We start from the raw sequence: 24,592 nt of genomic DNA, 5'->3' as shown, positions 1-24,592 counted from the left end.
TATTATCCCAGTTTACCTATTTGCTTATGGTCTTGCCTACGCCTAGCGAACAGTTTTTTAAATTATATGAGAAAAAAATATTCAATTTTATTCGGAACGGCAAGCCAGACAAAATTAAACGGGCCTATTTATATAATGAATATGAATTCGGAGGACAGAAATTATTAAATATTAAAGCATTAGACCTATCACTAAAAGCTTCAGTCATACAAAAGTTATACTTAAATCCGAACTGTTTCTCTTGCATAGTAGTAAGATTGTCTCACCCAATGTTCAAGAATGGCCTTTTCCCCTTTATTCAGATTACAACCACTCACTTTCAGTTATTTGAAAAGGAAATAATCTCCCAAATATCACTATTTCTAAAACAAGCCATAGAAAGTTGGTTGCAATTTCAATTTAATCCTCCAGAAACGACAGAACAATTAATGCAACAAATATTGTGGTTAAACTAAAATATACTAATTGACAAAAAAACTTTTTTTTTTGACAAAATGTTTAAAAAAGGTATAATCTTCATAAATTATATCATCGGTAGGACTGGTGGAGTTATGTCGCACATGCAGCTAACAAAAACATATGGAAATGTTTGCTCTACCCAAAATTACAACCAAATAATTGCAGCCTTACCGCAAAAATGGAAGAGGAAAGTGGAAGGGGGAGAAAGTAAGGAACTTGTCTGTCGGCCTTGCATTAAAGAACATAATTGGTTAAGCAAAACTGTGATAAATAAAAAGGTATATCAGTTTCATTTAAGGACCAAAGGATTGACAGCCGTCCCATATAGATTGCAAAATAGTTGGGAAGAGATTTTTGACGTACCGATCCCATGGCATAGTGTTTATGAACTGATACGCAAAACGACACCGGATTCAAAACTTAGAATCTTTAAATTTAAATTATTATATAAAATTCTTGCTACCAATTGAATGTTATTTATATGGGGGATACAATCTTCCCAGCTCTGCAGATTTTGCTGCGAAGAGACAGAATCATTAGATCATTTGTTTTGGTACTGTCCATTTGTAGCTTGTTTTTGGACAGAGGTCCAGGAATAGCTAAAGGATTGCAATATCTACCTGGAGCTAACCTTGCAGATAGCATTACTGGGTGATCTGAAAAGTCATAGTCAATCGATCAATAACATAATAATACTTTTAGCAAAAATGTTTATTTTCAATTCACAATCTGTAGAAACAATGAGAATAGAAAGGTTCAGAACTTTTGTAAGACATCACAGTACAGTTGAAATATATATGGCAAATAGAAATCCTATATGGATGGTGTTAAGAGATAGATGGGAGGTGTTGAATGGAATTGAAGGATGGGACTAATAACAACTAACAACAAATAATAACAAGATAACTAATAATGTAAGCATACTGTGTCCATAATAAGTATATAGGTTGTAGGTTGGGAGCTTTTGTGAAAGAGCACAGTTAGAAAGATATGTCATATAGAAGCAAACCGGATGGACATCATGAAAATTATCAGAGAGGTTGAGAGTAGAATAAGTTCAGGAGAAAAAACATACAAAATATAATTATTGTAAGATTGACTGTGTCCATAGAATGTAGATAGTAAGTATAAGCTGGAAGTAGAGGTCTAAGCATTGTTGTTCACTAGTTTACTCCAAGTAGGGAAAGGGTGGCGGGTTTGGAAAGTAATAAAGGGGAATATATATTTTTAAAGGATATGTATGTATGTGTGTATGTGTGTATGTGTGTGTGTATGTGTGTATATGTATATATATATATATATATATATATATGTATATGTATGTGTATGTATGTATGTATGTGTGTGTATGTATGTATGTATGTATGTATGTATATATATATATATATATATAAACATGGGGGATTGGAAGTGATGCAGACAATTACATTGATGGAAGTTACAATCTTTCTGCAATATTAAGCTGATCTACCCCCCCAAATAATAATTATTATTTTTATTTATTTTTATGTTAAAAAACAACGGCTCAGCCGCGAAGTGGTAGGCCACACAAGCTCACAGAATGGGAGTATAAAACTTGTCTGTCCTCGGTTGCAACACTCACTACCAAGTTCCAAACTGCCTCTGGAAGCAACGTCAGCACAATAACTGTTCGTCGGGAGCTTCTTGAACTGGGTTTCCATTGCCGAGCAGCCGCACACAAGCCTAAGATCACCATGCGCAATGCCAAGCGTCAGCTGGAGTGGTGTAAAGCTTGCCGCCATTTTACTCTGGAGCAGTGGAAACGCATTCTCTGGAGTGATGAATCACACTTCACCATCTGGCAGTCTGATGGCAAATCTGGGTTTGGTGGATGCCAGGAGAACTTTACCTGTCCGAATGCATAGTGCCAACTGTAAAGTTTGGTGTTGGAAGAATAATGGTCCGGGCTGTTTTTCATGGTTTAGGCTCCTTCGTTCCAGTGAAGGGAAATCATAATGCTACAGCATACAATGACGTTCTAGACAATTCTGTGCTTCCAGATTTGTGGCAACAGTTTGGGGAAGACGCTTTACTCTTTCAGCATGACAATGCCCTCGTGCACAAAGCGAGGTCCATACAGAAAAGGTTTGTCGAGATCTGTGTGAAATAACTTGACTGGCCTGCACAGAGCCCTGACCTCAACCCCATCTAACACTTTTGGGATGAATTGGAACGCCGACTGCGAGCCAGGCCTAATTGCCCAACATCAGTGCCCAACCTCACTAATGCTCTTGTGGCTGAATGGAAGCAAGTCCCCGCAGCAATGTTCCAACATCTAGTGGACAGCCTTCCCAGAAGAGTGGAGGCTGTTATAGCAGCAAAAGGGGGACCAACTCCATATTAATGGCCATGATTTTGGAATGAGATGTTCAACAAGCATACTTTTGGTCTTATAGTGTATTTCGATATTTCCTAATATAGACATACAATGTAGTACTTTTTCAGTACAAAGTATATTTATTTCTGAATGGCTGATTTATGAATTTGTATACTGTACGAGCACAGAGTTCATAGTGGAGTACGAGGAGAGCCAGTGGGATCCTGGGACCTGGCGAGAACTCAAGCGAGTCCCTGGCAACCAGGCCACAGCGGTGTTGACATTACACGGCCACCTGAACTACCAGTTTAGAGTGTATGCAGTTAACGCCATTGGGACAGGGCCCCCAAGCAAGCCCACAGACCGATACAAAACCCCTTCTGCAGGTTTGACTTTCTCTGTAACCTGTTATAATCATCTTATTATACGTTTATAACTGTGTACTTTATATTTAGGTAAGACGGATTTCAAAGGTTTTAATGAACTGGCCATTGTCATGTGAAGAGTCATTTTTGGCCATATGCACCCTATTGTAATTGTCTCAACTCAAAGCAAAGTATATAATAATGCATATGTCCTCACAGCTCCTTATAAAAACCCAGAAAACATCAAAATTCAGGGTCATCTGCCCCATCAAATGGATATCAGTTGGGAGGTGAGAGAGCTCATAACTGCATCTATAGCTACCTTTAAAGACAACAATTGTATGCTGTATGTATTAGATACAGGTACAGTATGTTGTAGATACTGTATGTGTGTGATGATGTACTTTCTGTTGTGTTGTCCTCTGTCACAGCCACTATTGCCTGTGGAGCACAATGGTCCAGGCCTGGAGTACAAGGTGAGCTACAGGAAACTGGGCGTAGAAGATGTCTGGAAAGAGCATCTTGTCAAAAGACACGCCTTTGTCATCAAGAACACCCCCACATTCGTCCCCTACGAGATCAAGATCCAGAGTCGCAACAGCCACGGCTGGGGCCCGGAACCCAAAGTAGTGACAGGGTACTCCGGGGAAGACCGTGAGTAACAGACCACCAGAGTGTTTCCTTTAATCCAGTCAACTTCATTCATATGTCCCAATTATCAGTCCTTCCTCCCAAAGTGTGTACGTTCACTTCTCTAATATATATAGTATAAATTCAGTTTCTTCACTGATTTGAAAGGAAATAGTGAATGAGTGCACACTTCAGGAGAAAGGAGATATTGTTGGGATGTACACTTTTAAGGCTGGATAGGTGTATCATAATGTGCAAGTAGAGGAGATGAGTGTTTCACCAAGCCCACCCAGGAGAGGCATGTTGCTCTTCTATGATTCAGTGAATCAAAACAATTTTTCTAGTGTACTGCACTAATCTAAGTTGTATAATGCAAATAATCATAATTGGTTGTATCATAAATTTGACGTTTCCATTGTTTATCTACTGTTCTGATGTGCAGACGGTGTTCTAGTGTATCCTAGTACTATTCTCTGATGTGTGACCCAACTGCCATTTTTGACAAAGAGCCCAATTATTCATTTATGTAAACATTGCATCTTATCCCTCCCCCATATTCTTGTCTTCAGTTGTCTTTTGGCATTGTCTTCGGGATAATGTATCAGGTTAAGTGTCTATCTTTTTTTCTGGATATCACCCCAGTCCTATGTACACTACCAGTCAAAAGTTTGGACACACCTACTCATTCAAGGATTTTTCTTTATTTTGATTTTTTTTTACATTGTAGAATAATAGTGAAGACATCAAAACTATGAAATAACACATATGGAATCATGTAGTAACCAAAAAAGTGTTAAACATATATTTGAGATTCTTCAAATAGCCACCCTTTGCCTTGATGACAGCTTTGCACACTCTTGGCATTCTCTCAACCAGCTTCATGAGGTAGTCACCTGGAAACCATTTCAATTAACAGGTGTGCCTTCTTAAAAGTTAATTTGTGGAATTTCTTTCCTTCTTAATGCGTTTGCGCCAATCAGTTGTGTTGTGACAAGGTAGGGGGGGTATACAGAAGATAGCTCAATTTAGTAAAATACCAAGTCCATATTATGGCAAGAACAGCTCAAATAAGCAAACAGAAATTACAGTCAATCGTTACTTTAAGACATGAACATCAGTCAATACGGAACATTTCAAGAACTTTGAACGTTTCTTCAAGTGCAGTCGCAAAAAAACATCAAGCGCTATGATGAAACTGGCTCTCATGAGGACCGCCACAGGAATGGAAGACCCAGAGATACCTCTGCTGCAGAGGATAAGTTCATTAGAGTTACTAGCCTTTTTTTGCAGCCCAAATAAATGCTTCACAGAGTTCAAGTAACAGACATCTCAACATCAACTGTTCAGAGGGGACTGTGTGAATCAGGCCTTCATGGTCGAATTGCTGCAAAGAAACCACTACTAAAGGACACCAATAAGAAGAAGAGACCTGCTAGGCCCAAGAAACACGAGCAATGGACATTAGACCGGTGGAAATGTGTCCTTTGGTCTGGAGTCCAAATTTGAGATATTTGGTTCCAACTGCCGCGTCTTTGTGAGAAGCGGTGAGGGTGAACGGATGATCTCCGCATGTGTAGTTCCCACCGTAAAGCATGGAGGAGGAGGTGTTATGGTGTGGGGGTGCTTTGCTGGTCACACTGTCTGTGAATTATTTAGAATTCAAGGCACACTTAACCAGCATGGCTACCACAGCATTCTGCAGCGATACGCCATCCCATCTGGTTTGGGCTTAGTGGGACTATCATTTGTTTTTCAACAGGACAATGACCCAACACACTTTCAGGCTGTGTAAGGGCTATTTGACCAAGAAGGAGAGTGATGGAGTGCTGCATCAGATGACCTGGCCTCCACAATCCCACGACCTCAACCCAATTGAGATGGTTTGGGATGTGTCGGACGGCAGAGTGAAGGAAAAGCAGCCAACAAGTGCTCAGCATATGTGGGAACTCCTTCAAGACTGTTGAAAAGCATTCTAGGTGAAGCTGGTTGAGGGAATGCCAAGAGTGTGCTAAGCTGTTATCAAGGAAAAGGGTGGCTATTTGAAGAATCTCAAATATAAAATATATTTTGATTTGTTTAACACTTTTTTGGTTACTACATGATTCCATAAGTGTTATTTCATAGTTTTGATGTCTGCACTATTATTCTACAATGTAAAAAATAGTAAAAATAAAGAAAAACCCTTGAATGAGTAGGTGTGTCCAAACTTTTGACTGGTACTGTAGGTGTACTTCAAGTAGTCCCCTCACGTAAAAAATGTGAAACTTTGCAGAGAGTTTGCAAGTCAAATTCTCACCTTTTTCTGAGCAAAGTGGGAGATTTTACATATAATGACACAAAGCATAATGGATCTTAGTTTTGTTTTTTACACCCTCCACACTATATCCCCCACCCACCTACATAGACTATACTAATATGTACCCTCCACAGTTTCATACGGAAGTGGAAATGATTTTGTTTTATATAGTGTGTTTGTTCCTTCTTGGTGTTGTATTTCTTTGTCAATATGTGCTACCTATCCTTTATGTCTTCTGTGTGTATGTGTGTGTGTGTTTGTACGGGTGTGTGTACTATTGCTATTTATTGGTGCCTGTCCTCTCCAGTCCCTACAGCTGCCCCGCGGGACGTGGCAGTGGAGGTGTTGAACACCACCCTTCTCAGAGTCAGTTGGACCAGGGTTGCCCAGGCAACAGTGCGGGGTCATCTGGGGGGCTACAATGTGAGTGTTCAGGGTCGTGTTCATCAGGCACCAAATGGAAGAAAATGGACTGAAATAGGGAGGAACTAACTTGTCCACTAAGGGGTTCCCACTCTCTCAGAAAAGAGAGAGTGGGAACCTAGAACCATAAAGGGTTCTTAAATTCTCCCCATAGGAGAAACCTCTGAAAATAACTATTTTTGGTTCCAAGTGGAACCCATTCACTAATATAAGGTTCTACATGGATCCCTTTCACCACTTAAAGGTTCTAAGTGTAACCTTTTTTACCACCAAATGATTCTACTTGAAACCCAAAAAGGGTTCTCCTATGGGGACAATCGAATAACCCTTTTTTTCTAAGAGTGCCCTAAGGGGTTTTTGCTTTGTGACCCAGCAAGTGTCTTTTGAGTCGTGACCCACCATAAGGGTTGACAGGTGGAATAAATGTACCCAGACCAAAGAATAAGTTCATAAAATTGATTCAAAATATTTTACTGAATGTACATTTGAGTATGGGCTCTTGGGACCAATTTTATGAAATTGACTTTATGATAATGAAATGATTTGTAACAATGCACAAAAAATGGCATTCCATGACCCAACTGTACCCCTGCGTCGACCCACAAGTGGGTCTCAACCCATGGTTTGGGAACCAGCATCTGCTAAATGACTAAAATGTCTAATGTAAACACACGTTTTTTTTCTTTCCATTGTGTGGCCTAATGAACATTATCCAAGTTTCTCTATCAGGATTTTACTTGAGGTGGGCCCATCTGCTTAGCTCTGTTGCTCTTCTTCACCCAAGGTAGGGCCTTTGCGTCTCACCTAAGAGAAATACTGGGTCACCTATATATACAGTGGGGAGAACAAATTAATTACTTAAAAATCATACAATGTGATTTTCTGGATTTTTTAGATTCCATCTCTCACAGTTGAAGTGTACCTATGATAAAAATTACAGACCTCTACATGCTTTGTAAGTAGGAAAACCTGCAAAATCGGCAGTGTATCAAATACTTGTTCTCCCCACTGTATATCTCTGAGTAGCCTACTCTACAGGCTGTATTCTTATTTGAGAATCAAAAATGTGGAATATTTAGGCTGAATTAAAAGTTGCCTGTGTGTTTCTCAAGTCAGGGTACTCTGTGTACTCTACCATTTTGTGTACAGTACGTGCCCATTTGGCATAGCATGTTTTACTTTGAAGTTAGTTAGCAGTTAGCATAAGGGCTTGGTGGCAAACCACATTTTACAATATACCGTTATTAATGCACGGACCGGTTTGGATTTTTACTTTACCTTACATAACAGTATTTGAACATTTGGTTTGTCAGATGTTATATAAATGAAATAACTGAGTGATGAAACTCGAAAAATTATGGCAATCGTCCATTCTTATTGCCAGTAAGAGACTGCTAACAGTTGAGAACTGCTAATTTGCTAGCAAGAGCTTCGGGTGCGCACATGTAGGGTACTGCCTTCAGAAAGTATTCACATGTGGACATTTTCCACATTTTGTTGTGCTACAGCCTGAATTTAAAATGTATTAAATTGAGATTTTGTGTCACTGGCCTACATACAATACCCCCATAATGTCAAAGTGGAATTATGTTTTTAGATATTTTTACAAATTAATTAAAAATTAAAAGCTGAAATGACTTGTCAATAAGTATTCAACCCCTTTGTTATGGCAAGCCTAGATATGTTCAGGAGTCGAAATTTGCTTAACAAGTGACATAATAAGTGTACTCTACACATACCATTATCTGTAAGGTCCTTCAGTCGAGCAGTGAATTTCAAACACAGATTCAACCACAAAGACCAGGGAGGTTTTCCAATACCTCGCAAAGAAGGACACCTATTGGAAAATGGGTCAAAATTAAAAAAGCTGACATTGAATATCCCTTTGAGCATGGTGAAGTTATTAATTACACTTTGGATAGTGTATCATTACACCCCATCACTACAAAGATACAGGCATCATTCCTAACTCAGTTGCCGGAGAGGAAGGAAACCGCTCAGGGATTTTACCATGAGGCCAATAGTGACTTTAAAACAGTTACAGAGTTGAATGGCTGTGATAGGAGAAAAAATAGGATGGATCAACAACATTGTAGTTACTCCACAATACTAACCTAAATGACAGCATGAAAAACATGGAAGCCTGTACAGAATAAAGTAAAACTGCAAAAAATGTGGCAAAGAAATTAACTTTATGTCCTGAATACGAAGTGTTATGTTTGGGGCAAATCCAACACAATGCATCACTGAGTACCACTCTTTATATTTTCAAGTATGATGGTAACTGCATCATGTTATGGGTATGCTTGTCCTCGGCAAGGACTAGGGAGTTTTTTAGGATAAAAATAAACGGAATAGAGCGAAGCACAAGCAAAATCCTAAAGAAAAACCTGGTTAAGTCTGCTTTGCAACAGACACTGGGAGACAAATTCACCTTTCAGCAGGACAATAACCTAAAACACAAGGCCAAATATACACTGGAGTTGCTTACCAAGATTACATTGAATGTTCCTGAGTGGCCTAGTTACAGTTTTGACTTAAATCAGCTTGAAAATCAATGGCAAGACATGAAAATTGATGTCTATCTAGCAATGATCAACAACCAACTTGACAGACCTTAAAGAATGTTAAAAGTAATAACGTGCAAATATTGTACAATCCAGGGTGGAAAGCTCTTAGAGACTTACTCAGAAAGACTCACAGCTGTAATAGCTGTCAATGGTGATTCTAAGATGTATTGACTCAGGGGTGTGAATACTTGTGTAAATGAAAATACTGTATTTCATTTTCAATAAATATGAAAACATTTAAAAAAACATGTTTTAACTTTGTCATTATGGGGTATTGTGTGTAGGGGGGAAAACAATACATTTAATTAATGTTTAATTCAGGCTGTAACACAACAAAATGTTGAATAAGTCAAGGGGTATGAATTCTTTCTGAAGGCACTGTATACCGTGAATAGTCCATGTGAGGCAGCGCTGGCACCAAAGGTGCACACTTACTTTTTGCCATGAATCTTGCCTGGGAGTTAGTGAGGGTGCCGAAAGCGCCTTCGAAAACGGTACAATGCCCCTTGTGGCGAAAGCATGAACTGCCGTTGAATCCATTGAAAATATATGGTCATAGAAAAGTGACTTTTTCATAAAATAGAGGCATACAAAGACAAACAAATGTTTTACAGTGTGGAAATGATAAATGAGTGAAGTAAATGCAGAAATGTATGAAAATGCAACAAAAAAAATATTTTGGGTTGAAGTTTAATTGAACTGTATAAAACAATCAGAAGCGAGAAAGCCCCATTTAAAACCACTTAGAATATATTTGTTGCCACCCTGGGGATATGCACTACTCATCAAGCATATTTAGAACTTGTATTATGAAAAAACGAAATATTGTCAAATATTGACATACCGTCAAAAATTTGAAAAATATTGTGACATGATATTTTGGCTATATCGCCCAGCCCTAGTTAACATTAGTCAGCAGCAGTTAATTCTCAATGGCACTTGGGTCATTGCAATGGATTTTGGCATGGAATGTTGATTTTCTTTTCTATATTTTCTTTATTTAAATGTATTTTGGTGCTTCTTCCCATTTTAAATCAATTTAAATGGCAGCTTAATGACTTCACTTTTTTTCCCATTATGATAACCAGTAGGAGGGATAATCATTTTGCTAATGTAATTTCCTTTCATTTAAATTGAGTAACACCAATGACACTTTCTATTTAGTAACACCAAATCATTAGCCTGAAATCCAGAACCTGTTTTGCTAACATTCCACTCCTTGTACTCCATGTCATGCTAAACATGACATGGGTAGCATGACAATGAGTGACAAGGAGTGGAATGATAACTCAAACAGACTGGTACCCAGGCTACCAAATCATCATTGGAATCCTCAAATGTATGACAAACTATAAGGGTGTGATTAGCAAATAATTGTATATCTTTGTAATGTGTGATTTTTATGTCGGTAACACCAATGACATACAACTTAGGGACACATTATATTTGTAAAACAAATAGGGGATTTTAACAGCCTTCTTTGTTTTAATGATCTATACAATATATTAAATACGTGTGTTTATTTTCTAGCATTCAAAATAATAAATCCCCAAAACAACTCTACTCATTACTACTGGGAAAAACGAATTTGCTTGCACTAAATACTTTAAACAATAGATACAAATAACGTGTTTCAGTATAAAGGACTTGCATTATGTTTGATCATTGATAAACAGTTCAAATTAAACAAAAACATGAATTATGTTTTTAACTATTTGCCATTTTAAAGATTTTTTCATGGTTGCAAAGGCAAGGGATACAAAAGCCCCACCATTAAATAATGACCTACCTGACAAAGTAGTGAGAACCATAAGGTGCTTCGTAAATATACTGAACAAAAATATAAATGCAACATGCAACAATTTCAAAGATTTTACTGAGTTACAGTTCATATAAGGAAATCAGTCAATTGAAATAAATAAATGAGGCCCTAATCTATGGATTTCACATGACTGGGAATACAGATATGCATCTGTTGATCACAGATACTGTCACGAATACCGCCGAGGCTGCTCCTCCTCCTTGCTCAAGCAGGCTTCGGCGTTCGTCGTCCCCGGAGTACTAGCTACTACTGCTTGTATGTTCTCGATGTTTGTTTGGTCTTGTCTAGTTGGTCGCACCTGTTTCGTCTTCTGTATTGATTATGTCACCTATAAGTTTCCTTTGGTTTTGTTTGCAGTTGTATGTTATTGTCCGCCTGTCGTTTGGTGTCAAGGTTCGGTACTTTTGTGTTTAAGAGTATTTTACGCATTGCGCGTATTAGTTCGCCTCCGGTGTTTTTGAGGCCATTTACTTTGTATTGTTCATGAGTCTCAGTAAAGTCGTGTTGACTTATCCTCTGTGTCCTGCGCCTGACTTCACCACATCAACAACGTGACAGAATAACACACCTTTACTATGGAGTCAGCAGGAGCAGCGGCGGGGACCGAGTCGCTGGAGGATCGGGTCAGCTGCCAGGACGCCAGGATCCAGCAACTCGGATCCGCCATGCAAGAGGTCCCACCAGACCAGCTCCGGAGTCCAGTGGGATTCGGCTCTCGCTCCCGAGGGCATATGATGGCACCGCAGCCGGGTGTCAGGGGTTCCTCCTTCAGGTGGAACTCTACCTGGCAACCATACACCCGGCGCCCTCCGGATACGAGAGCGTTTCCGCCCTCATCTCCTGTCTCTCCGGCAAGGCGTTGGAGTGGGCCAATGCCGAATGGAGGGGAATAGACGCCGCCACAATCAGCAACGCGGAGTTCTCCCGCCGCTTCAGGGCTGTTTTCGATCATCCCCCTGAGGGTAAAGCGGCAGGGGAGCGTCTGTTCCACCTTCGGCAGGGGAAGAGGAGCGCACTGGAGTTCGCCCTGGACTTCCGGACTCTAGCGGCGGATGCGGGGTGGAATGAGAGGGCCCTCATCGACCACTATCGGTGCAGCCTGCGTGAGGACGTTCGACGAGAGTTGGCCTGCAGGGACACCAATCTGACCTTCGACCAGTTGGTGGACATGTCAATCCGTCTGGATACCCTGCTGGCCACCCGCGGACGTCCAGAGTTGGGGCCGTCCATTCCATCCCCCAGCACCTCCGAGCTCGGGGGTGCTGGCGCTGGAGAAAGGAGGAGGAGCAGCCTCGGCGGTATTCGTGACAGTACCCCCACCCTTGACACGCGGCTCCAGCCGTGCGCCGACCCCGGCCTCGGGGACGGCCAGGAGGACACGGAGCAGGGCGCGTGGGGTGACTACAGTGGAACTCCGTCAGGAGGGAGGGATCTAAAATGTCCCTCCTAGGCACCCAGCACCGTTCCTCCGGACCGTACCCCTCCCACTCCATGAGATATTGTAGACCCCCCATCCGACGTCTCGAATCCACGATGGACCGGACTGAGTACGCCGGAGCCCCCTCGATGTCCAGTGGGGGCGGAGGAGTCTCTCTTATCTCACTGTCCTGGAATGGACCAGCTACCACCGGCCTGAGGAGAGACACATGGAACGAGGGGTTAATGTGATAATCATTAGGCAGTTGTAACTTGTAACATACCTCGTTCAATCTCCTCAGGACTTTAAATGGCCCCACAAACCGCTGACCAAGCTTCCGGCAGGGCAGGCGAAGGGGCAGGTTTCGAGTCGAGAGCCAGACTCGATCTCCAGGTGCGTACCTGGACCCTCACTGCGGTGGAGATCAGTGCTCGCCTTCTGCCTATGGATAGCCCGCTGCAGATGTACGTGTGCAGCGTTCCACGTCTCCTCCGAGCGCCGAAACCACTCATCCACCGCAGTGAGGGTCCAGTATACGCACCTGGAGATCGAGTCTGGCTCTCGACTCGAAACCTGCCCCTTCGCCTGTGGCATTGTGTTGTGTGACAAAACTGCACATTTTAGAGTGGCCTTTTCTTGTCCCAAGCACAAGGTGCACCTGTGTAATGATCATGCTGTTTAATCAGCTTATTGATATGCCACACCTGTCAGGTGGATGGATTATCTTGGCAAAGGAGAAATGCTCACTAACAGGGATGTAAACAAATTTGTGCACAAAATCTGAGAGAAATAAGGTTTTTGTGCGTATGGAAAATTTCTGGGATCTTTTATTTCAGCTCATGAAACAGGGGTCCAACATATGTTGTGTTTATATTTTTGTTCAGTGTAAAATACTGTGAAAAAGCAACACTTCTAATGAAGCAATTGGAACTCATCAGACAAACACATTGTGTGTACCTACGTCAAGAATTGTAAATTGAATGCTCTTACACTCCCCTCCATAAGTATTTGAACATTGAAGCAACATTTTTAAATTTGGCTTTATACTCCAGATTTGGGGATTTGAGATCAATTGTTTCATATAAGGCGACAGTACAGAATGTCACCTTTTATTTGAGGGTATTTTCATAAATATCTGTTTTACTGTTTAGAAATGAAAGAACTTTATGTATCTAGTCCCACCATTTGAAGAATTAATAAGTATTTGAACATATTCACTTATAATGTATTAAAAAAGTTTAGTATTTGGTCCCATATAGTATTGCTTGCATGCATTGACTACATCAAACTTGCGACTATACAAACTCATTTGCAGTTTGTTTTGGTTGTGTTATGTTTTGCTCAATGGTAACTGAATGGTGAATGATGACTGGGGTAATTTTCTTTATAAGTGAGTAGATGAGATGTTTCTGAACACTTCTAAATTAATCCTGATAATACCATGATTAAGAAAAATCATGAATGAATCATAAATAATGATGAGTGAGATGCCGTTCAGAAGCTACAACAAAAAATGCTAACCTCTCACCATTACCAATAACATGGGTGGTTAGCATTTTTTGGGGGGTATGATCTTTGTGCCTCTGTAACCTTCTCACTCATCCTTATTCACAAATCATTCATGATTATTCATAATCATGGTAGCATCCACATGGATGTAGAAGTGTTCAGAAACATATTATATTCTTACTTACCATAAAAGTGACTCCAAAATGGCACAAGACATGCTTACATTCTGTACTGTCGCCTAATATGAAACATTCAATCTCAAATCTAAAATGCTGGAGTATAGAGCCAAATTAAAATGGTTAGCTTCACTGTCCAAGTACATATGGAGGGGAGTGTATACGTCCAATAAAAAGATATACAAAATAAATAAATAAATAACATTTTTCCTGTGAAACAACCTCCATCACAAACAAACCTTTTGTCATTTGAAAATCGTCTTCAAAATGGCTGCCAGCTAAGTCTCTTCCATTTCTATCCCTCTCTCAGGTGCACTGGCTGAGGAAACGGAGTCTCCTACATTCCAACAGAATTCCTGAGGAGAGACATTTCCTGACGTTCCCGGGGAACAGGAGCCATGCCATGGTCACTGGCCTCAGACCCTTCTCGGAGTACAGACTGACCGTCAACGTCTTCAACAAGCGGGGCAACGGCCCCAATAGTGACCCTGTCACCTTCCAGACTCCAGAAGGAGGTAAATATTTGACAGAGGGCTGTGTGTACTCACAGGTTTACTACAAGGCATAACAGTACAACAATGCAAAGTTTGTCTAGCAGATGTGAGGTAGTTAGTTGTGTGCTCTAGTAGTAGCCATCTTGCAGTGACATCACCCGCCCTGAGAACTGTAGTAGTGTCGTCACAGAACACAACATGTTACTGTAAGTGAGAGTGTATGCCTTATACTGTATATTAATACATATTAAGCAAACAGCAAAATAATTGATTGTGTGCCTTGCTGAAAAAAAGAGGCTCAAAATATGTGAACGCTAAAGCCTATAGATTTCACAGCAAAGTAAGCTTAAGCAGTATGTTCAATATGATTATGACGGATTGTAGGCTGAATGTGTAATGTTTGTTTGTTTTTATATGTTTTGCCAGTTCCTGAACAAGTGCCCATTCTGACAGTGTCAAACGCCCAGAGAGACTCTATCACCCTGGTGTGGGCACCCCCCTTTGAGGCCAACGGCATCCTTACAGGATATCTCCTGCAGTACCAACTCAGTATGTACACACGACAACCCTAGTATTACTAGATGAGTATGTACTCATATGACCACCCTACTATTACTACAGTAGATGAGTATGTACACACAACTTCACCCCAATATTACCAGTTGAATATTACTTAACGTACACTCTTGACCTCCTATTACCTAGCGGTCACTTTAGACTGGTCATTTACTGTAGTACAGTTTGCTGTTGTTCCAATAGCTGCACTATCAAAACCTGCACTAGATGGTGCTGTTTAAATACTCAATGTTCAATTGGTTTCTCTCTAAAGCTCAGTTATTGGTATTGCCCACTGGCAGAGGGTTACCTCTATAGGCATTTAAAATGTAATTGCTGTTTACTAAATCAAAAGAAGACATGACTAGTGTTCATATGTGATTGTATGATTTCTATCACATGGAATTCAAATAAAACCAATCACATCTTATATGAAGAGAACACATCTTATGGAGAGAACACTGAGGCAAGAGGCTTTCATCACATTCATTACATTTTCCTTTTGCCTGCATATTTTATTTCCCTGACATTTCTGGAGTCTTTGTGTGAAATGTTATGGGAGACCCTCCCCTGCAGTTGTTCTAGCACCCACTGAGCCAGTCGAGCGTCTGAATGCAGCCAGCACGCCCTTTTCAGTGCTTGTCATCAGATATCAGCATTTCACTGATATTAAAGTACAACGAGCCAGTGGGAATATGAGCATTACAATAGAACTGGTTCAGAGAGCCTAACAGGCTGGCAAATATATTACAATAAAAAAAATTCAACAAGGAAATCTTATTAAACGTTATCATTGTATAGAGGTATCTCTTTATGTACATGCTGCTTCAGAGCAACTCAAAGTCTTTAGGAATAACATGGAAAGGCACTAATACAGAAAATAGGGAGACAGTGATTTGTAAGTGCAGTAATTGGAATCTGTAATCGATGGGTAAAATACTGTAACACTAACCTCTCCATTTATTTACCACAAGACCTGACCATGAAAACTTCTGGGGCCTAATTACAGCATATTAGTCAAGTCTTATAACTAGGGCCTTGTTTTCCTCATCAGCTCACATAGTCAGCTCACAAAACTCCTTGCACAAAAGTCAAGACCTGTGTCATGTGAATGTTTGTGACTGTGAGCTAAATTAGATTTTCTCTGCTCCAGCCTCTCCAAACAAATGTGTATTTTTGTATATGTGTGTGTATATCTTCTTCTTGGGTGGTCCTCTGTAGCTCAGTTGGTAGAGCATGGCGCTTGCAATGCTGGCTTAGTGGGTTTGATTCCTGGGACCACCCATACGTATTTTTTTTAAAATAGTTATGCACGTATGACTGTAAGTCGCTTTGCATAAAAGCATCTGCTAAATGGCTTCTATTATTTTCTTCTTCTTCTATAGTAAATGAGACGTTGGCGGTGGGGGACATGCAGGAGGTGAACGTCAGCAGTGCCGACACCACCCAGTGGCTCCTGCAGGGCCTGGGGGAGATGAGCGAGTACATGTTCTACCTGAGCGCCTGCACCAGGGTGGGTTGCGGACCCCAGCGCATGGAGGAGGGTAGCATGGTCACAGAAGCAAGTGAGTAGCTAATCCACAGGGGGATGGATCATGGTTGAGGGAGTTGATGGCTGTGCTAAGCTCAATGAATACTTTACGCTACGCAACATAACACTACGCAACGCAGCTACGGTTACTTGTAGTAGGCATCGGTATGCTTGTATTACCTCCTCCTAGTGAGCTTGGCATTCTATCAACTGCTGCATCAAATAAGTAGCCTATTTTGCAGTCATGACCAAATATAATCTCAACGACTCTTCAAACAATAATCCAAACAACATTGTTGATTTATTAGCATCCCCAAAAGGTTTTTTGTTTAGAAGTAATAATAATGTGATTCTAGGCTATTTAAAAATGGTAAAGCTGAAGTTTTTACAGCAGTTATCTGCTATTAATTATAATTATCTTGCCGTGAGGAAATATTTGGTTATATTTTTTTGCTGAAATGGGAGCGAACGCATTCAAGCAACATATCAAACTGGGATAATGTAGTAGGTTAAAAATAGGCATTATTTAATGATAAATGTATTATATCATATGGGGGAGATGTGGGAAGTTAAAAGGCTAGCTTGCTAGCAAAGCTTTGTTTTTAGCCAGCTAGCTAGCGATCTGCTTTCTTAAGGAAATTGATGTTAGCCTACAACTAACTAGCAGACAAAACGAGGTAATATAAAATTTACCTAAACTTTCTCCTACACCTGCAGACGTTGTTTTGAAATTGCATCCATTCATGTCAAGCCAAATACTACTACACATGTATAGCTTACACTACAGTGTTATGCCAATAAATATGCAAACAAATATTCAACAACAGCTTCAAACCCTTTTGTTGTTTTGTGGTTGACATCTAGATTATGAGACAAACTGTGTACGCTGACAACTTTTAGCAAACATCAGGCAGCCATGTTGATGAAGTTGAATGAGAACTCATTGTTGAGACAACCCATTTTTGAAGTGTTGAAGGGAGTTGTAGTCTGTGCCTGCAGTCAGTGCTGCTATTGAGACACTATAGTGTCTGTCATTAGTGAACATGGTAGAGTATATGGCTCTGAATGGAGATAGAAAGGCCTATTAGGCACGTTTTCCTTCCGGCCAGTCATTGCAATCTACAAGATTTACAGTTTTTCTCGATTGCTAAGACACATTTCTTGAAAGCTGCTCTCCTTTTCACTTAACTGTGAACACAAAACCCAATTTTCAAGCTACATTCACAAAACCTCAGACTCTTCTTGCAAAACCAAACTTTCACCTCAAAACAGTTCAATCTGTGCTCAAAACTGAACTATGTTGTCAAATCGTGCCCCGAGTCAATCAAAATAAAAAACACTACTGAACAGTCACTAAACACTACGTAGAAAAATAGAAAACACAATGCTCAGGACATGAAGCTGGAGAAATAAATGTTTATTGTTCACTGTAGGCTAAATGCATGTTGCAAAACAAAAAAAAAACTGTGCATTTAGCACTTGTACAAAAAGACAAAACAGAAATCTTGTGCATTTACATGTAGCACTTGTAAAAACAAACAGAAATCTCATGCGTTTGCCACTTGTGTACAGTAAGCCCATGTAAAAATAAAGTACAAAAATATACAAATAAGTGCATTACTCAGCCACAGCATCATGTCTCCGTACTGGGTCAGGCCACAGGACTTCATCCACATCACAGGCCACATTTTGTCTGGCCAGGCAACGGGGGAAAAAACCCCTGGCATGCCGTATCCAGGCTTGGCATGCCTCCACACCTATGTCACCACAGGCAAGTCCCATGGCTTGCAGGAGATTTACCCTGGTGTAAGGTTGGCGTTCATATACCTTCCACCGCCATGAGGAGAAGAATTCCTCAATGGGGTTTAGGAAAGGGGAGTACGGTGGAAGGCAAAGATTGATAAAACCTTGGTTCATATTGTACCACTCTCTAACCTGGAGGGCTCTGTGAAAACTCACATTGTCCCAAACAACAACATAGATGGGATGCTCATCCTGCTGCCCTAACAAAGCATCTCGCATGTGATTGAGGAAAATGAGGAGCTGGTGAGTGTTGTAGGGCCCCAGGTTGGCATGATAGTGGACATTTACATTTACATTTTAGTCATTTAGCAGACGCTCTTATCCAGAGCGACTTACAGTTAGTGATTACATTTTTTTTTTTTTATACTGGCCCCCCGTGGGAATCAAACCCACAACCCTGGCGTTGCAAACGCCATGCTCTATCAACTGAGCTATATCCCTGCCGGCCATTCCCTCCCCTACCCTGGACCAATTGTGCGCCGCCCATGAGTCTCCCGGTCGCGGCCGGCTGCGACAGAGCCTGGATTCGAACCAGGATCTCTAGTGGCACAGTTAGCACTGCGATGCAGTGCCTTAGACCACTGCGCCACTCAGGAGTGGACAACCCCATGATTGCTGATGGCAGCACATAATGTGACATTGCCACCACGCTGCCCAGGAACACCAACAATGGCCCGATGGCCAATCACATTACGGCCTCTCCTTCTCCTTTTGGTGAGATTAAACCCAGCTTCATCTATGTAGATGTATTGATGGGGTCTTTCCATTGCATCCAGTTGAAAAACCCTCTGTAGAAATATATATAGTTTTGTAAGTGATACGGAAAAAGTGATTTAGGCCACTACAGTAAATCACTACTTAGAGTAATCAACATTGAATGTGTCTGGATATATGCCAACCTGTACATACTGGAATCTTTGCTCTTTGACTCTGTCTGAGTTGCGATCAAAGGGCACTCTGTATAGCTGTTTCATGCGCAGTCTGTTGCGCTTGAGGACACGATCAACAGTAGAGAGGCTGACACTGTTGATACCCTCAAAATTTAAATGGTCCTCAATGATCTTCTGCTGAATTTCGCTCAGTTTAATGGCATTGTTCTCACGGACCATATCAACAATTAGGGTCTCTTGGTGTGGGGAGAACATACCTGTCCTCCCACCCCCATGTGGCAGTCTTTCAATTCTACAAAAAGAGAACATGGAGTTACAAAAAATATACATGGAATACTAGGCCTACAAACAGTTAGACCAACCCTCCATTACAATACTACAGTACATTGGTACAGTGATGTACTGAAACATATATTTACTTACAGTATACTGTGGTACAGTATATAGTATGTCATACAGTAATTGCTGTCAACATTTACATACTGTACTATAATGTCAAAAAAAGGTAATTACCTGTTCTCTTCTCTAAATCTTCGGATTATGGTGGACACAGTGAATCTACTGATGTTTGGTTGTACCCTTTGTCCAGCCTCCCTCATGCTCATACCATGGACAAGAACATGGTCAATCACAGTAGCTCTGATTTCATCAGATATTACTGTTCTTTGTCTTCGCTGACCACCTCAACCACCTCGACCTCCTCTCACATGAACTCTTCCTCTCAGATTTCTATCCATTGTAGGGCCTCACAAACCAGTGCTCTCTGAACTGGCTTACTGTATATGTTCCCTCACATCATTAGCCACAAGTGTGATCAATTTTGAGTTGTTGTGTTCAAGTGGTGACACCTGTGCTCTAATTGTGTTTGACTTTTGTCACCTGTGCTCACCATTATGCAGCACGGGTGCATCACAATGAAAATGTGTTGGCAAGTTATGTCTAAACAGGTGAAAAGCGCTTATGGTTTTGCCAAAAGAGTGATTGATTCAATCAGTGGGTTCAGGCAACTGAGCATTTGGTTCAGACAATAGGGTTTAGTGTTTTAGCAATTGAGAAAAACTGTATGTATGGCAATAGGGGAGCTGGAACACAATGAGTTTGGAGACATTGATGGGAGGTGATAGAGAGTATGGAGTTGATACTACATACAATGGAACATTCATGGTACTGTGAGATGCATCATGGGAATATGGGAAAGAGGGGTGTGTATGTTTTGTTTCTGTTTGTATTTGAGTGTGGGTGGGTGTCTGTGCCTGAGAGAGAGAGAGAGAGAGAGAGAGAGAGAGAGAGAGAGAGAGAGAGAGAGAGAGAGAGAGAGAGAGAGAGAGAGAGAGAGAGAGAGAGAGAGAGAGAGAGAGAGAGAGAGAGAGAGAGAGAGAGAGAGAGAGAGAGAGAGAGAGAGAGAGAGAGAGAGAGAGAGAGAGAGAGAGAGAGAGAGAGAGAGAGAGAGAGAGAGAGAGAGAGAGAGAGAGAGACATGAGTGAGAGAAAGAAAGAAGAGTATGGTACACAGGAAATAGAAAGAGATAAACTACTGAGAAACTGAACAAGAACAACAGCTGTGATATCAGAACAATGTGTTGGACTCTTCAACTGGTCTAAAACCATCTATCTATTTTTGTCTGTCTCCTCATGGGATAATGGTGTAACAAAAAAGTGAAGAAAAAAAATAGTATGTTGAATTTAAGACAAATAGCTAAACCTCCTACCAAAATTCCCTCAGAAAAACAGTGTTTCTCCAGATATTCAATTACACTAAGTTCACAAAACATTAGGAACACCTGCTCTTTCCATAACATAGACTGACCAGGTGAGTCCAGGTGAAAGCTATGATCCTTTATACATTTTTTAAAAAGATTTTATTTGATATTTTATAAAGAATACAAAACATACACATACAAATTACTACATCATACAAACATCAACTACATCACACCTGCCCAGAACCACTAGCACACACCTCAATCTCCAGGGCCTGCATCACTTTCCGCCACATGGCCACAAACTGCACCATTTTGTTTCTCTCTGTAGCCCACGCACTTTCAATATTTAAATAATAAATCATTAGATTTTTCCATTGTGTTAATGATGGCGGATTTCAAGATGAGTGATGAGAAGAGAATCGTCCAACCCATCGGGTATCTCACTACACCCCCACATCCCATGTCTTGAAATATGCAGACAGATGGATTAAAAGTAAGTTTGCATTGTAATACTTCTGACAGCCAACTTTCTAGCTACGCCCACAATTTCCGGACTTTATAACATTCCCAGAAAGCATGGATTATTGAGTCATTATTAGTTTTACACTTAACACATGACTGCCCTTGTGCTGTAGAGTTTGTGAATTTTGTCTGTTGTATAATAAATTCTATACATTAGTTTATACTGGATTAAGCGTAAATTGTCGTTAACTGTAATTTCGTTAGTTATGCTCCAACGTTCCCTTCATCTTGTGCCAACATCAGTTCTTTTTAAGTCTTGGTTCTAATAGTTTATATTTTTTTTCTGAGAGATTGTCAGTTGGATATGCTCTCTGCAAGGTTTTGTATATCTTCCCTATCATATGAACATCCTTTTCTGACTCAAATAAGATTCCCTCAAGGTTGCTCTGATGTCCAAAAGATTTCAAATCGAAATTTCGTGATGTGTAACTTTTAAGTTGCATGTATTTGAAACTATCTACATTGTTCAGTCCAAAATTACTTTTTAATTCTGTCATGGAAATAAATGTATTTCCTGTTACCAAGTCATTCTATGCCTTTAGTTGTCCATGTGGACCAATTTATCAGTGAATTCTGAAAAGCTATCCAAGGATTGTTCCATAAATTTGTGTTTTAGGGAGTGATATTGATTTTTGTAGAATACGTTTAATTTTCTTTCCATATTTTTATAGTGTTCTTAACTATGAAGTTGTTAATGTTTTTAGCTTTATTCTTTGAAAATAGACACGTAAAAAGATTCTGGGGAGAAACAAAACATTAAGAACACCTGCTCATTCCATGACATAGACTGGCCAGGTGAATCCAGGTGAAAGCTATGATCCCTTATTAATGTCACTTGTTAAATCCACTTCAATCAGTGTAGATAAAGGGGAGGAAACAGGTTAAATAAGGATTTTTAAGCCTTGAGACAATCGAGACATGGATTGTGTATGTGTGTATGTGTGACATTCAGAGGGTGAATCGGCAAGACAAAAAATGTATTTGAATGAGGTATGGTAGTAGGTGCCAGGCGCACCGGTTTGTGTCAAGAACTGCAACGCTGCTGAGTTTTTCACGCTCAACAGTTTCCTGTGTGAATCAAGAATGGTCCACCACCCAAAGGACATCCAGCCAACTTGACACAACTGTGGGAAGCATTGGAGTCAACATGGGCCAGCATCCCTGTGAGACGCTTTCGACACCTTGTAGAGTCCATGCCCCGACGAATTGAGGCTGTTCTGAGGGCAAAAGGGGGTGCAACTCAGTATTAGGAAGGTGTTCCTAATGTTTGGTATACTCAGTGTAAGCTCTTCATAAAGCACATTTCATTATGTCAGTTGTTTTGAAAAGGTCAATGCCTGGCTTTAGTGTTGTGCTTTGTGTATCACTAGCATATGTCTATGACTGATTAAAAATGTACCATTTGGCTGTCATCAACATTGATAGATGACGGTTGTAGTTTTTGTGTGTATTAATGATTGATTATGGCTGTGTGTGTGTCTGTGTGTGTATGCATGCGTGCATGCATCCGTGCGTACGTACACGTGTGTATGGTATTTGGTGTTTGACTGTGCCTGGAGACTAGCTTTCCTCATGTTTGTGATGTGGTGCCTTATTTGAACTCTTCTCCCTCTGAAGATTTCTCCTCCACTCCAGCTGTGGCACCCACTGAGAGGAGTATGTATCAAGAGCCTCCATAGGCTTCCTGGATAGAATACCAGATACAGATAGCGGTAGTTGTGGTAGTTGTGGTAGTAGTACCTTACCGGAAATCTACATGTTAAAAATGTGTTAGAAATACATTAATTACACAATAACACATTTTATTGCAACACATTGAACTGTAACATGTTGAATGTAAAATGCATTCTACCCCATCTTTGCTTTCACAATTACCTTAAAAGCTATAGTTTGGAGTGGATTTTTAGTTCCTTAATATATTTCAAATGTTTTGGAAATTGTTTATCAAGTAATTTCACATGCCATTGGAACATGTTAGAATTGCAAACGGAATGTGTTAATTGTGTGTGACATTTCCGGTAGGGTAGTAGTGTGTTGTTAATTGCGCTAATGTTGGCCTAACATTAGTAACAGTATACCAGTGGTGTCATGCCCATCGAAACTAAAGAGGCACATGCCCCCTTCCCGGCGGGCAAAACTGGTTGAAATTATGTCATTAGAATCTGTTTTACAATTATTTTGACATCATTTCAACCAGCTTTGCTCGCTAGTCTAATTCTGGGATTTAGGCTTGTAGTAAAACAAGATATGGAATTAATGCAAAAATATAGAATTTGGCCATCAGTGGCCCTTCATAAAAATGTGTTGAATGACGCCACTGTAGTATACAGTAGTGGTAGCAGTGTAATTTCTAACCATAAATTGTCATTTGTAATTGGTGGCGAGATATCAATTTGTATAGCCTGGACACATAATTGTTTCAGCATTCAATAACACTACATTGATACCTGGCACTCAGCCTACCACTAGTAGACCTTCGTTGTAGATGTTGTGTAAATGTTGACAAAGTACAATTGAAATTGGTCATTACGTAAACAAGACAATTGTAGAAATGTAGAAACTATTTCAATGGGTACATTGGAACTTGAGGTGCGTCTTTCATTTCAGGGCAGAACTGCTCTCTCATTCCTCCCAGCTCGATTCCTGTGAATGCAACTCTTTCCTCCTTAGGTATACTACATACTCACACTTCTACTATGATGCTCCTTTGTTCCTTGCTATATTTCTATTATGATTAATTTTCCACTCTGTGTCTCCGACAACAATACCATTTCCAGACATTAAGTAGTCGGATGTATTTAGATATTATTGCATGTGGGATGTCAGAAATGGCAGCTCAGATGACTTGCCTACATTCTATATCTCCCTGTACACCAAATCCAATTCCACACAATCAAGTAGAGGCTGCCTGCCTTGCTTTCTAACATTCTCCTTGAAGGGTGCCTAGTGGCTGCAGTGTTCTTTACTTGGGGGATCCTATTTGGCTTCACTACTCCTCTCTTCCCTGCCTCTCTTTTCTCTCCCCTTCCTTTCTTCTCTCTTTATCAGTCCCAGCCCTGTTGAACATAAGCTCCTATGTGAGTGATACCT

General features: G+C 40.5%; 1 protein-coding gene across 3 annotated transcripts in view; it reads left to right on the top strand.

The window, feature by feature from the left end:
- Positions 1 to 24,592, top strand: part of LOC311147718 (neural cell adhesion molecule L1-like protein) — a 72,520-nt gene that overhangs the window by 17,334 nt on the left and 30,594 nt on the right. For all 3 annotated transcript variants that reach the window (XM_084184473.1, XM_084184472.1, XM_084184474.1), the window contains exons 17-23: positions 2,986 to 3,183; positions 3,382 to 3,452; positions 3,594 to 3,816; positions 6,396 to 6,511; positions 14,316 to 14,520; positions 14,926 to 15,048; positions 16,440 to 16,619. In XM_084184473.1, the coding sequence (XP_084040599.1) occupies positions 2,986 to 3,183; positions 3,382 to 3,452; positions 3,594 to 3,816; positions 6,396 to 6,511; positions 14,316 to 14,520; positions 14,926 to 15,048; positions 16,440 to 16,619 (1,116 nt within the window). The remainder of the gene's footprint in view (positions 1 to 2,985; positions 3,184 to 3,381; positions 3,453 to 3,593; positions 3,817 to 6,395; positions 6,512 to 14,315; positions 14,521 to 14,925; positions 15,049 to 16,439; positions 16,620 to 24,592) is intronic.

The sequence above is a fragment of the Coregonus lavaretus genome (genome assembly GCF_964263955.1).
Source record: "Coregonus lavaretus genome assembly, chromosome: 20".
In the NCBI taxonomy this organism is placed as follows: domain Eukaryota; kingdom Metazoa; phylum Chordata; class Actinopteri; order Salmoniformes; family Salmonidae; genus Coregonus; species Coregonus lavaretus.
This window is presented reverse-complemented; position numbering and strand designations above follow the sequence as displayed.